The following is a 13,681-nucleotide window of genomic DNA, read 5'->3' as shown; positions in this document are numbered from 1 at the left end:
GTTACCATAAGAGCCACTCATAAATCCTGGATTAAGTGCGACTTTAGAGTAAGACCCGGGAGGGTCGAAACATCAAATCACTGAGTCGCTTGTACTGCCTACTATTTGATCTGTCACATTTGATTTTCTGTTTTTCACTTGAATAAATTAGCAAGTTTCAAAAAATCCTTTTGTTTCTAAGATATTCCGCACAGGGAGTGCGGTGGATTTCAATAATACTGATACTAGACCTTACGGTCTGTCTCACCAGCACCCCGATCTAAATTTAGAGTGCAGGCCAAATTATATTTATATTTATCCCTTTTTCCTATAGATTGTAAGCTTGCGAGCAGGGATTGTTACGCTGTAATGTCTATTGTCTGTACAAATCCCCTCTATAATTTGTAAAGCACTGCGGAATATGTTGGTGCTATATAAATTAAAATGATTATTATTATTAAATTCTAAATATATGAAATTAATTTAGCAGAAAATCAATTCACTCTATTATCCATGCATTTTAAATAACAGTAGATACTCTTTCACTAGATTATGGGTGGTCAATCTCATTTTGCTATGAGACCTTGTGAATTCTAGTTTTGCCCCTGAATGAATGCTTCAGGACAGGTTTAAGCAAAACTTTACTAGAAGCCATTATGAAACTCAGGCATTTTGTGAACACTGTATTGACATTGACCTGAAGAAACTGAAATGTGTGGGAGTCCTGGTACAGAAAGCATAGATGAACATATCTGGGACAGTTGTGACTGACAGTTTTGGCAGATTCTGAGTTCTTAAAACCATACTCTAATAAAAAGTGGATAATTTTAATATGACAATACTATTGATAAAAATTACACTGTGCTAAATTCACATAAGACCAAACTTTTTTTTACGCAGTATCGAGAGGTTGTTTAATTATTTTAAAATAGATGCATAAATGTGTAACTTTTGATATTAACCTCTTTCCGACATTGGGTGTAAGAGTATGCCGATGTCGGATTCCCCCTTTTTGGTGCAAGGTCCGGCGCTGAGCTGCACCTTACAGAGCACATGTCAGCTGATATATACAGCTGACATGTGCCCACAAAAGCCGTGGGTGGAATCGCGATCCACCCGCAGCTGTTAACTAGTTAAATGCCTCTGTCAATCTCTGACAGCGTCATTCAGCTCGCGTTTCTGGGAGGTACATCGGAAATCCTGCCCAATGGTGACCCGGTCAAGTGATCGCGGGTCACCAATGGGTTGGAATGACAACCAGAGGTCTCCAGCAGACCTCTATAGTTGTCATACCCAGATTGCTATGAGCTCCGCCCAGTGGATGGTGCTCATAGCAAGTGAGAATTTCTGCTACATACAAGCGATCTAATCATCGCCTATATGTAGCAGAGCTGATTAAAGTACTGCAGCTTCTCGTCTCCTATGAAGACTATTGAAGCATGCAAAAGAAGTTTGTAAAAATATTATAAAAAATTAAAAAAATAAGTTTAAATCACCCCATTCAAAATAAAATGAGAAAAAAAAATATACACATATTTGATAACGCTGCATTCAGAATCATCTGAGCTATCAATTTAAAAAAAGAATTAACTTGATCGTTAAACGGCATAACGAGAAAAAAAGTCAAAACGCCAGAATTATATTTTTTTGGTCGCCACAACATTGCATTAAAATGCAGTAATGGGCGATCAAAAGATCGTATCTGCACCAATATATTATAATTAAAAATGTTAGCTCGGCGCGCAAAGAATAAGCCCTCACTTAACCCCATATCACGAAAAATGGAGACGCTACGGGTATCGGAAAATGGAGCAATTTTTTTTTTTTATAACAAACTTTATAAAAAAAATTCACCACTTAGATAAAAAATAACATAGGCATATTTGGTGTCTATGGACTTGTAATGACCTGGAGAATCATAATGGCAGGTCAATTTTGGAATTTAATGAACATGGGAAAAAAAAAACTGTGGGATTTCACTATTTTTGCAATTTCACCGGATTTGGAATTTTTTTTCTCTTTTTTCAGTACACAATATGTTAAAACCAATGGTGTAGTTCAAAAGTACAACTCGTCCCGCAAAAAGCAAGCCCTCACATGGCTATTTTGACCAAAAAATAATAAAAAAAAGTTATGGCTCTAGGAAAAAGGGGAGCAAAAAATAAAACTGCAAAAACAAATATACATCTGGCCATTAAGGGGTTAATTAGAATAGAGGTATAGGTTTTTATACTTAAGAGGCTGGACAAGTGATTGTCATCAATGTATAAAAAAAATATATAGCAGTCTTATATGAGGGACCTTCGGTAAAGGAAACACAGACATTAAGGTTTGCCTTCTTACAAGCAGCTGAAGCTTAGTGCCTGAGTGCAGCTTCCTGTGATTCAATAGCAACATTCTCTGACAGGGACTCACATTATCAATGAGTGGGCTGTGGGCTGGAGCACACAATTCTGCCTCAATCCTGCAGCAAGCTCCATTAAAAATAAACCTATGGCATGCAAAGGTATATTGCTGGCAAATAAATACATCCTAGTGGCTTGCACACCCAATTAGAAATAGCAGGTGGGTGGCCGAATCAGGTCTAATTCTGGTAGGGATAACATTTGCAACTCGCTCCCCCCTCCTGTCCTATCTGCCTTCACTGAAAGCCTGGTGCAGAATGTGCTTCAGTTATAAGCTGGGGAAAAAGGCGAGTTGTACAAATCTGCAACATCTAAAAAAAAACGCTTTGCAATGAGATCTTCATTTAAATGTCTGATCCGAAAGTTAGAACTATAAATAAATGAAAGTGATATTTGCATTCCTGGTAATTGCATTGAGCAGGATACAGTCGTGTTTGTCCTTCTATGGCTGATAAATGAATGTCACCCAGAGATATAGAGAGAGTAAATTTTTACATTCTTTATCTCGGATGCCAAACACCCCTGCAAATGTCATCCTGTATTTCTCTCCACCACCCACAGTCCATCCGGCCAGGAAACAATCAGTTCACTGATCACCACTTTGTGTGAAAGCGGTTGAGAGAGTTAAGCCAGGCAAGGCTACATTAATGCAGCAAGGGTTTGTGCATTGGCGCCAACATCAAGAAAACCTGCATTCTTCGCCTCGCTTTATAAATAATGCTTTCTTTCATACCCGCTAAGACAACCTTTGCGATATCCACTTATCGATGTTTGGAGTTTCCTTTCCCTTTGTTTCATTATGCAGACCACTGTTTATCAATATAGGTTTCTTCCTATATTACATAGTCAACCTTTGGAAATCTATTTCCCTCACTGTTTCGCCAATCTTGTAGTCTAAATATGTTATGTATGTAGATTTAGCAGCTTCCACATTCTCGTAAGATCATTGAATCTCCTGCTGGTAAACTAGCTTTCTGCAACTAATGGCTAGGGGATAAAGGGTTACTGAGGTTTGTGCACTGAGTGATAGGTTTCAAAGGGTTACTGGGGGTTAAAGCACGGTAGGCTTCCAACAAGGGAAGGTTTTATGAGTCTTTAGTAACTGGAGTTAATGAGCTTCTAGCCACAGATCGGTTAATAGAAGCATCACTGACACCACAGAGAGTAATTGCTGTAATAATGATCCAAATACTCTACAGTCCAAGACACAGATGATGATATTGTGCGGTCTACAAATAATTACATATAGACTATGGGACCTAACTCACAATTCCTCCCTGTGGTCCCATTAGAGGATAAAATCATGTTTGAGGATGAAAAGCTGTCCATCAATTGTTCTCTCCCTCTCTGCCCATTCTCATTACTAGTTGCCGAAGGTCACTAGGGCACCCAGATGAAAGCACATGGGTCGGCGAGAGCGGAGATACCTTAACTCGTTTGTCACTGTAGATAAATAGACACCACGTACACTAACAAAAAATCATACTGATGGGTCAATTTGGAATGTAGATTGTGAGTCTCAATGGGGAAAGGGAATGATGTGAGCAATGACAATATCTTTACATTAATTGGGAATGAGATTGTAAGTCTCAATGGGGAGAAGGAATGGTATGAGTGATGACAATATATTTACATCAATTGGGAATTGAGATTATGAGTCACAATGGGAAGGAGGAATGGTGTGAGTGATGACAATATCTTTACATTAATTGGAAATGGAGATTGTGAGTCACAATGGGGAGAGGGAATGGTGTGAGTGATGACAATATCTTTACATCAATTGGGAATGGAGATTGTGAGTCTCAATGGGGAGAAGGAATGGTGTGAGTGATGGCAATATATTTACATTAATTCAGAGTGGAAATTGTGAGTCTCAATGAGGAGGAGGAATGGTGTGAGTGATGACAATATCTTTACATTAATTGGAAATGGAGATTGTGAGTCACAATGGGGAGAGGGAATGGTGTGAGTGATGACAATATCTTTACATCAATTGGGAATGGAGATTGTGAGTCTCAATGGGGAGAAGGAATGGTGTGAGTGATGGCAATATATTTACATTAATTCAGAGTGGAAATTGTGAGTCTCAATGAGGAGGAGGAATGGTGTGAGTGATGACAATATCTTTACATTAATTGGAAATGGAGATTGTGAGTCACAATGGGGAGAGGGAATGGTGTGAGTGATGACAATATCTTTACATTAATTGGAAATGGAGATTGTGAGTCACAATGGGGAGAGGGAATGGTGTGAGTGATGACAATGTCTTTACATCAATTTGGAATGGAGATTGTGAGTCACAATGGGGAGAGGGAATGGTGTGAGTGATGACAATATCTTTACATCAATTTGGAATGGAGATTGTGAGTCACAATGGGGAGAGGGAATGGTGTGAGTGATGACAATGTCTTTACATCAATTTGGAATGGAGATTGTGAGTCACAATGGGGAGAGGGAATGGTGTGAGTGATGACAATATCTTTACATCAATTTGGAATGGAGATTGTGAGTCACAATGGGGAGAGGGAATGGTGTGAGTGATGACAATGTCTTTACATCAATTTGGAATGGAGATTGTGAGTCTCAATGGGGAAAGGGATTGATGTGAGTGATGACAATATGTTTACATCAATTGAGAATGGATATTGTGAATCTCAATGGGGAGAGGGAATGGTGTGAGTGATGACAATATTGTTACATCAATTGGGAATGGAGATTGTGAGTCATATTGGGGAAAGGGATTGATGTAAGTGATGACAATATCTTTACATCAATTGGGAATGGAGATTATGAGTCTCAACGAGGAGGAGGAATGGTGTGAGTGATGACAATATCTTTACATCAATTTGAAAAGGAAGTTGTGAGTCACAATGGGGAGAGGGAATGGTGTTATTAATGACAATATGTTTACATCAATTTGGAATGGAGATTGTGAGTCATATTGGGGAAAGGGATTGATGTAAGTGATGACAATATCTTTACATCAATTGGGAATGGAGATTGTGAGTCACATTGGGGAGAAGGAATGGTGTGAGCCATGTCAATATCTTTACATCAATTGGGAATGGAAATTGTGAGTCACAATGGGGAGGAGGAATGGTGTGAGTGATGACAATATCTTTACATCAATTTGGAATGGAGATTGTGAGTCTCAATGGGGAAAGGGATTGATGTGAGTGATGACAATATGTTTACATCAATTGAGAATGGATATTGTGAATCTCAATGGGGAGAGGGAATGGTGTGAGTGATGACAATATTGTTACATCAATTGGGAATGGAGATTGTGAGTCATATTGGGGAAAGGGATTGATGTAAGTGATGACAATATCTTTACATCAATTGGGAATGGAGATTATGAGTCTCAACGAGGAGGAGGAATGGTGTGAGTGATGACAATATCTTTACATCAATTTGAAAAGGAAGTTGTGAGTCACAATGGGGAGAGGGAATGGTGTTATTAATGACAATATGTTTACATCAATTTGGAATGGAGATTGTGAGTCATATTGGGGAAAGGGATTGATGTAAGTGATGACAATATCTTTACATCAATTGGGAATGGAGATTGTGAGTCACATTGGGGAGAAGGAATGGTGTGAGCCATGTCAATATCTTTACATCAATTGGGAATGGAAATTGTGAGTCACAATGGGGAGGAGGAATGGTGTGAGTGATGACAATATCTTTACATCAATTGGGAATAGAGATAGTGAGTCTCAATGGGGAGAGGGCATGGTGTGAATGATGACAATATCTTTACATCAATTGAGAATGAAGATTGTGAGTCTCAATGGGGAGAGGGCATGGTGTGAGTGATGACAATATCTTTACAGTGCTGCAGAACATTCTGACAATATAGAAAAGAATAAAATAAAAACAAATAAATAAATACATAAACACGTGAAAAATAAATGCATAAACAAATAAACAAATACAAGAAAAGCATCAATTTTTTTAACATAAAAACGAGTCAATATCCAAAACATATAGCAGTCAACAATGGTACGCAAGCAGTAAAATGTAATCATCTCCTATGAACATTAGTTTCAGCAGGTCAGACATGCACGGTAATTAATACAGACAGGCGTATCACTCCTAATTACAAAGATTTTGAATGCATATGCTGCACAGATGTATATACCAGACAGGCGCAAGCAGATGACAAGCTTATACAGTAATCTTTTATAGACATCTATAGATAAACAGATAAATAGGGGAAAAAAAGAAACTTACAGCATTGTCCTCCAATATAGTGCAGCCTAAACTGATGATCAGTAGTATTTAAGAAGAAGGGAGGGGGCTGAGAGGATGCTGTCCTCATACAGACAGGCAGCATCCAAGGATCACAATGAGTTTCACACTGCCTTTTCCTATAATGAAAGGGACGGATCACATTTGAGCTTTACAAGAGAACACAATAGATAGGCACAATGTGTTTGCAGTGCTCCCCCAGCAACAAATTTTCGGAGCGTGACGTCACCCTCTCTCGGTCCTGCAGTGCAGAAGCCCAATCATAGGAAGCAGAGAAGGGAAGGCGTCCACGGCAGCAACTACTCCCAGTCACGGCAGTCTCCCACTCAGATAACTTCTACCCACATTTCCCCAGAGATCATGGATAGGGACAAATGAGCCGAGCTTGGAACCACATGCTTTGATATGCAAACCTGCATAGGACTTGCAAGGAAGAAAAGCCTCACGCTTTCCTGATGTGTGAGTACACAGTTAATATTTCTGCACGTTTTCAAAGAATATGCTGGGAATCACTGGGAAGCTGTGTGATCGGTCTGGGAAGAGAGAAAGTGGGGGCTTCCAATTCATTAGGCAGCTCTAGAAACCGAGATTTGGATAGTCTTTCTGCACTTTGACATTTGTTCGCTGCTTTTCATTGTGTGATACAAATCTTTTTTTTTTGTTTGTTTTTTTCTGTTTTCTCGTTTTCCTTAAAGGTTTTACAATAGGCACCAGATCTTGGATCTGTGGATTATAAAGATGCTGAACAGCATTTTGCTGCTGAGTATTATGTCAGTGACTGCAATCTTAAAGACAGAGAGTCGTAAAACTGCCAAAGATATATGCAAGATCCGCTGTCTGTGTGAAGAAAAGGAGAATGTACTAAATATTAATTGTGAAAATAAAGGATTCACCAGCGTCAGTTTGCTGCTGCCTCCCCAGTCCAGAATATATCAGCTTTTCCTTAATGGCAACTTACTGAGCAGGCTGTATCCCAATGAGTTTGTCAATTACTCGAATGCAGTCACTCTACATTTGGGGAACAATGAGCTTCAAGAAATCAGAACTGGTGCTTTCAATGGGCTTAAGACACTGAAAAGATTACATATGAATAATAACAAATTAGAAGTGCTGAGAGAGGAAACTTTCCAGGGCCTTGAGAGTCTGGAATATCTGCAAGCAGATTACAATTTCATCAGTGTTATTGAAGCTGGTGCTTTCAGCAAACTGAATAAATTAAAAGTCTTGATTCTTAATGACAATCTCCTGCTCTCTCTCCCGAACAACGTCTTTCGCTTTGTACTTTTAACTCATTTGGATCTGAGGGGCAATAGGCTGAAAATGTTGCCTTTTGCCGGTGTCCTTGAGCACATTGGAGGCATTATGGAGATTCAACTCGAGGAGAACCCTTGGAATTGTACCTGTGATTTAATTCCCCTCAAAGCATGGTTAGATACCATCACTGTGTTTGTTGGCGAGATTGTGTGTGAGACTCCTTTTAGACTGCATGGAAAAGATGTTACACAGCTCACTAGGCAAGATCTGTGTCCCAGGAAAAGTGCAAGTGATACAAGTCAGAGATCTGTACATCCAGCATTTCCAGATACTCGCATACAACGGATACCTCCAACCTTTAACCCTGCATTGAGCCCAACCAGAGCTCCAAAGGCTAGCCGGCCACCCAAAACCCGGAACCGACCCACGCCTAGAGTCACAGTTTCTAAAGATCGGCAGATTTTTGGGCCTATCATGGTGTATCAGACTAAATCTCCAGTTCCTCTAAGCTGCCCAGAAAGTTGTGTTTGCACATCTCAGACCTCTGACAGTGGCTTAACTGTCAATTGTCAAGAGAGAAAAATTAGCAACATTTCTGATCTTCAACCCAAGCCCAGCAATCCAAGAAAGATGTATCTGACGGGTAACTATCTTCAAATTGTTTATAAGACTGATCTTCTAGAATTTTATTCTTTGGATTTGTTACATTTAGGAAATAATCGAATAGCAGTCATACAAGAAGGTGCCTTTTCAAACCTGACAAGCTTACGGAGACTTTATCTTAATGGTAACTATCTTGAAATACTACATCCAGCCATGTTTGAAGGCTTGCACAGTTTGCAATATCTTTATTTAGAATACAATGTTATAAAGGACATTTTTCCACGTACATTCGATGCTCTGAGCAACCTACAGCTCTTATTCCTGAACAACAATTTACTGAGATCACTGCCTGATAACGTGTTTGGTGGTACTGCCCTTACAAGACTAAATTTAAGGAACAACCATTTCTCATATCTGCCTGTAAAGGGAGTTCTTGATCAGCTCACTGCCTTCATACAGATAGATCTCCAGGAAAACCCTTGGGATTGCACGTGTGATATTTTAGGTCTGAAAAACTGGATTGAGCAATCAAGCTCCACTGTGGTCGTTCAGGAAGTAACATGTGAGTCACCACTTAAACATGTCGGAGAGCATCTAAGGATTGTGTCTAAAGAAGCAATCTGTCCAGAGAACCCCCATTTGGCTGATGCAACTGTGTTATCTTTCAATCATAAAACCTACACGCAACATCCATTGGGTTTATCACCCAGTCCTTATCCAGAAATTCACACTGAGGTTCCTCTGTCAGTCCTCATTTTGGGATTACTAGTGGTTTTCATTCTTTCAGTATGTTTTGGGGCAGGCCTGTTTGTCTTTGTGTTGAAAAGGCGAAAGGGGGTACAGAGTGTTCCAAACAGCAGTGCCAACAATCTAGATATCAATTCTTTCCAGCTGCAGTATGGGTCATACAACACCAACTCCAGCGATAAAACTGAGGCCCATGTGTACAATTACATCCCGCCACCTGTTGGGCAAATGTGCCAAAACCCAATCTACATGCAAAAAGAAGGAGACCCTGTTGCCTATTATAGAAACCTTCAAGAGTTTAGTTACAGCAAACTGGACCACAAAAAAGAGGACCCATCTGCATACACAATAAGCACAACTGACCTGCTGGAAAAGTCCTCTGCTACAGCAGAGCCAGAACTTTTGTACCAGAATATTACAGAAAGGGTGAAGGAATTGCCCAGTGGAGGGGTAGTTCATTATAACTTTTGCACCTTACCTAAAAGGCAGCTCATGCCTGCATATGAATCGAGGCGCCAGAACCAGGACAGGATAAATAAAACTGTTTTATATGGCACCCCCAGAAAATACTTTGCAGAACAGTCTAAACAGGAGCATCTTCTCCTTCAAGGAAAAATGCAATCAGAGCCAGATTACCTTGAGGTTTTGGAAAAGCAAACTGCAATAAGTCAGCTGTAGGCAACATTTCTAGAAAAAAAATACATTGCTTCACGCTTGTTGTTTATATGGAATGTCAGAAGCAATTGTGCATACACGGTATGCCTTTTATTAAGCTACACAGGTACAGATACATTGTAAAACCATTGGCATTGGGGACAATGTATCCTTATTTCCTTTTCTTTAAATTATTTCTACATTATAGTTATAAAAACAGTTTTCTTTAAATGAATGTTTTTTTTATTACTACGTTTTTTTTTTCTTTTTGGGTTTGTTTTTGTTGTTTTTTTCTGAGAGTGAATCTTCAATCTAATTTTCTAAACAGTAACTAGAAGATCTCCGGAGGTCTCAGTGAAATGAACTTTTTTTTTTCTTTCTTTCTTATGTAAATAACATGTTACTGTTACAAATCAATTACCTACTGCAGCCACTGGGCGTCACTTTTTTTTGTGTTAAAGTGCCTTTGCACTTTAAATAACCTAAATGTTGCTTTTAGCTTTTATACCATGAATATATTTTAATGTGCAGTATTTCAGAAGAAAATATATATTGTATATCCCATAAAGATAAAGAACGATCTTTTTTGTATTTTACAAAAAAAGAAAAATAATAATAATAATGTCCAAATTTGTCGGACGCTGAAATAATTTAAAAAGGGATTGTTTAGATTGTACATCTCTCCTTAAGATTTCCTTAAAGATGTAAATTTTCAAGTATAGAGTTCTAGAAATTTAGAAATGCTTATTTGAAAAAGGGATGTACATGTGTGTATGTATGTCTATCTGTCTATCTATCTATTTATCTGTAGGTATATGTACATATATATATATATATATATATATATATATATATATATATGTGTGTATCTATATATATATAGACATATATGTACATATATATATATATATATATATATATATATATATATATATATATATATATATATATATATATGTAGTAGGTATATAATGTATATATATATATATATGTATATGTATATATAGATGGATATGTATAGGTATATGTACATAGATAGATATATCATATATAGGTATCTAGATGTATATATACACACAAATACATCGTATATAGTTCTTGCTTACTTTTTTCAGCACTACTGATAATGCTAATTCATTGTTTTAAGACTATTTTCCTAATTAAACGAGAGTTAAATGATATGAAATATTTGCTTTGCTGTTTTTTTTTTTTAACAATGTATGGCTTTTGTAACATTTGTTTGACAGATAGTGGCAGTTTGGAGGGATTTGCTAGACTTTTTATTGCACTATGAATGCTCAAGATGGCAATTTAGAGAAGCTATAGCATTAATTGCAGTTCATGTATATTTTAAGCAAATGATTGCACAATTAAAATGATCAAAGTGCAATATCTACATCCTAAATAGTCAGCAAACATTTCCTATGCAGGCATAATTGTGGGAATTAAACAAACACCCATTATTTAAAACAAAAACAGTTTTGTTTTTGTCTATTGTAAATCCTTATGCAACTGGGATGGTGATCTGCATATAAAGTAGGCCAAGCTTTTCAAATCTTTACTAAAGCAATTGATGGAGTCTGAAAGAAGCACACTGTTTCCTTTTTCATAAATAGGTTACTGCACATAATAATCCGTTATTATCATGCAGAGATTGAAGTGGTCACTGATGACTTTTATTTTTTTTATTTTTTTTTTAGAATTTCTATAAATTAGAAGATATTCAAAGTCATTCTGGAAAAAAAATGTATGTTTAACATTGTTTAATTGCTGTCTCATTCTAATTATAGGAATCCCAGTGTAAGATAGGTTTGTGCCTTCCTTAACATTCATATCAATCACTAAGTCTGCAGTGAGCTGCTATAGCAAAATGGAAATGCAAGCATATTAGAAAATCTTCAAGGATTATATGAGAAAGCAGTTTCCAGACACCATTGCATGGAACACATATCTTTTTATATATCTCTTTTCTGAAGATTTCTACTAGATGCAATAATATTTCCAAGTTATCACATAAGAAAATGGTAGTGAGATATTTACATGTACATGTTGTTAGCCGCTAATTTTTGCTGAAGTAGATAGTAGTTTTATAACTATTTTTTTTTTCTGGGCTCTACAGTATGTACATCTATAACACCTATAATAAGCTTTATATTGAGGGGGGCTGACAAATATTATGACATGCATTTGCCCTGATAGAAACTTATAGTTGGTGCCATTTGGCCACATGGTCATGGTGAAGAAGATTAAAATTAAATTTGCAATTTTGATTTTGATATGTATTCTTCCCCTCAAGTTACTGGTTGGGGGAGGGAAGAGTAAAGTAATATTACAATATAAAGCATTGAGCATGCCCTACCATGGGAAATTTAGAATTCTGGGTGGTAATATAAGATGCACCTTGTGGGGATCTGCCACTAAATGGCCACACATACTTATTCTAGTCTCAGGTTGGACATCACTGCATTAAGCTTACAAGACCTGGCTAATTGATTTTTTCTTACCCACTTTAGCAGCTATTGGGGATCATTTTTATGTATTTGAAGGCTTTTTCAATAATTACCAGAGGACTTAAATTTATTATTTACCTATCACTTTGAAATTCTATATTGTATTTTTTTTTCTTAAAAATGTGGCACGTAGAAACATGTTTGGCTTCCCTAGAAAACAGAGAGATCCAAATGATGGGTCTGTTAAGGCAAAGGTGCCAAACCGTCTTCGATAGCTGAAGACCAAGTGGTCTTTCATCCAACAACTAAAAGTAAATGTTGAAGCCTAGCTTATTCTTATGTAAATGTGTTTTCAATGGGGATAAGAGAAGACATTACTTTTTGTCCTATGAGAATAAAAGTATTGGATATTTTGATTTCCAACATGCCAAATTTTTATTTCCCCAATATCTGCCATAAGGGAAAAATCAGGACATTAATATACAAGTTAGAGTTCCGTGGCTAGCCACTTCTGCCAAATTCAGCAGATCTGCCCAAAGTTGTCAAATTTGTAGGAGAACCTCAACTCTTGGCCAGATCAGTCAGTTGAAATAAAAGAACATTTTCCCAAGGGCATTTTGTTTATACAGTGGAATACCAGAATTATATATCATAGATTATTTAATACATATGTTTGATACACAAGTGTGTATTTCAAAGGGAGAAATTTTTTTTTCTTAAATGGGTTGTCTCCAGAAAACCATTATTTTCATATGACTCCTTTAAAGGCTTATGGAATGGTGGGGAGAGAATCCTTTACTTGTGTCCCCTTCTGTTAGAAAAAGGGAAGACCATGTAAGGCCTCTTTCACACGTCCATGTCTCCAGTACGTGTGGTGACATTTTTCATACATACCGGAGACACGTACACATATAGACCCATTCAAATAAATGGGTCTGTGCACATGTCAGTGTGTTTCCATGGACCGTGTGTCCATGGGCAAAACATGCTGACATGTCCATTTTTTATCATCAGCACAGATGGCAAAATGTCCCGCACTTGTGCACATGGAGAACACACATTGATGTTCTCCATGAGACACGCATTGGCACCAGGGAAGAAGCGCTACAGTAAGCGCTGTACCTCAGCGGCAGGTGCTGAAACCGGCCCTCATCATTCTCCCTTGCTCTGCCGGTGAGCAGAGGAGAATGATGAGCATTATATTAAAATCCAAATGACAGCAGGTGGGGGCCTTTGGGACTCTTACCCCATCATCCGACTCCTGCTGCCGCTTAATAACTGGGACAGTAGGTGCGGATGATCGGGGGTATTCCACAGCCATCGGCTGGGATCTAA

The 13,681-nt window shown here is 37.8% G+C and overlaps 1 protein-coding gene and 1 long non-coding RNA gene across 2 annotated transcripts in view; one reads left to right on the top strand and one right to left on the bottom strand.

Annotated features, from left to right (window-relative positions):
• LOC143805699 (uncharacterized) overlaps nt 1-6,754 on the bottom strand; it is a 95,179-nt gene extending 88,425 nt beyond the window's left edge. Inside the window, exon 1 of the long non-coding RNA XR_013221307.1 lies at nt 6,621-6,754. This is a non-coding gene — a long non-coding RNA (uncharacterized LOC143805699). The remainder of the gene's footprint in view (nt 1-6,620) is intronic.
• Nucleotides 6,755-6,937: 183 nt separating this feature from the next.
• On the top strand, nt 6,938-10,493 carry SLITRK2 (SLIT and NTRK like family member 2). Its single transcript, XM_077285251.1, has 2 exons — nt 6,938-7,097; nt 7,334-10,493. The coding sequence occupies exon 2, from the start codon at nt 7,377-7,379 to the stop codon at nt 9,918-9,920; it is 2,544 nt and encodes an 847-aa protein (XP_077141366.1). The 5' UTR covers nt 6,938-7,097; nt 7,334-7,376; the 3' UTR covers nt 9,921-10,493.
• The last annotated feature ends 3,188 nt before the right edge of the window (nt 10,494-13,681 follow it).

The sequence above is a fragment of the Ranitomeya variabilis genome, chromosome 2 (assembly GCF_051348905.1).
Source record: "Ranitomeya variabilis isolate aRanVar5 chromosome 2, aRanVar5.hap1, whole genome shotgun sequence".
Lineage (NCBI taxonomy): Eukaryota > Metazoa > Chordata > Amphibia > Anura > Dendrobatidae > Ranitomeya > Ranitomeya variabilis.
Note: the sequence above shows the minus strand (reverse complement) of the source record. Positions and strands in the feature narration are given on the sequence as shown.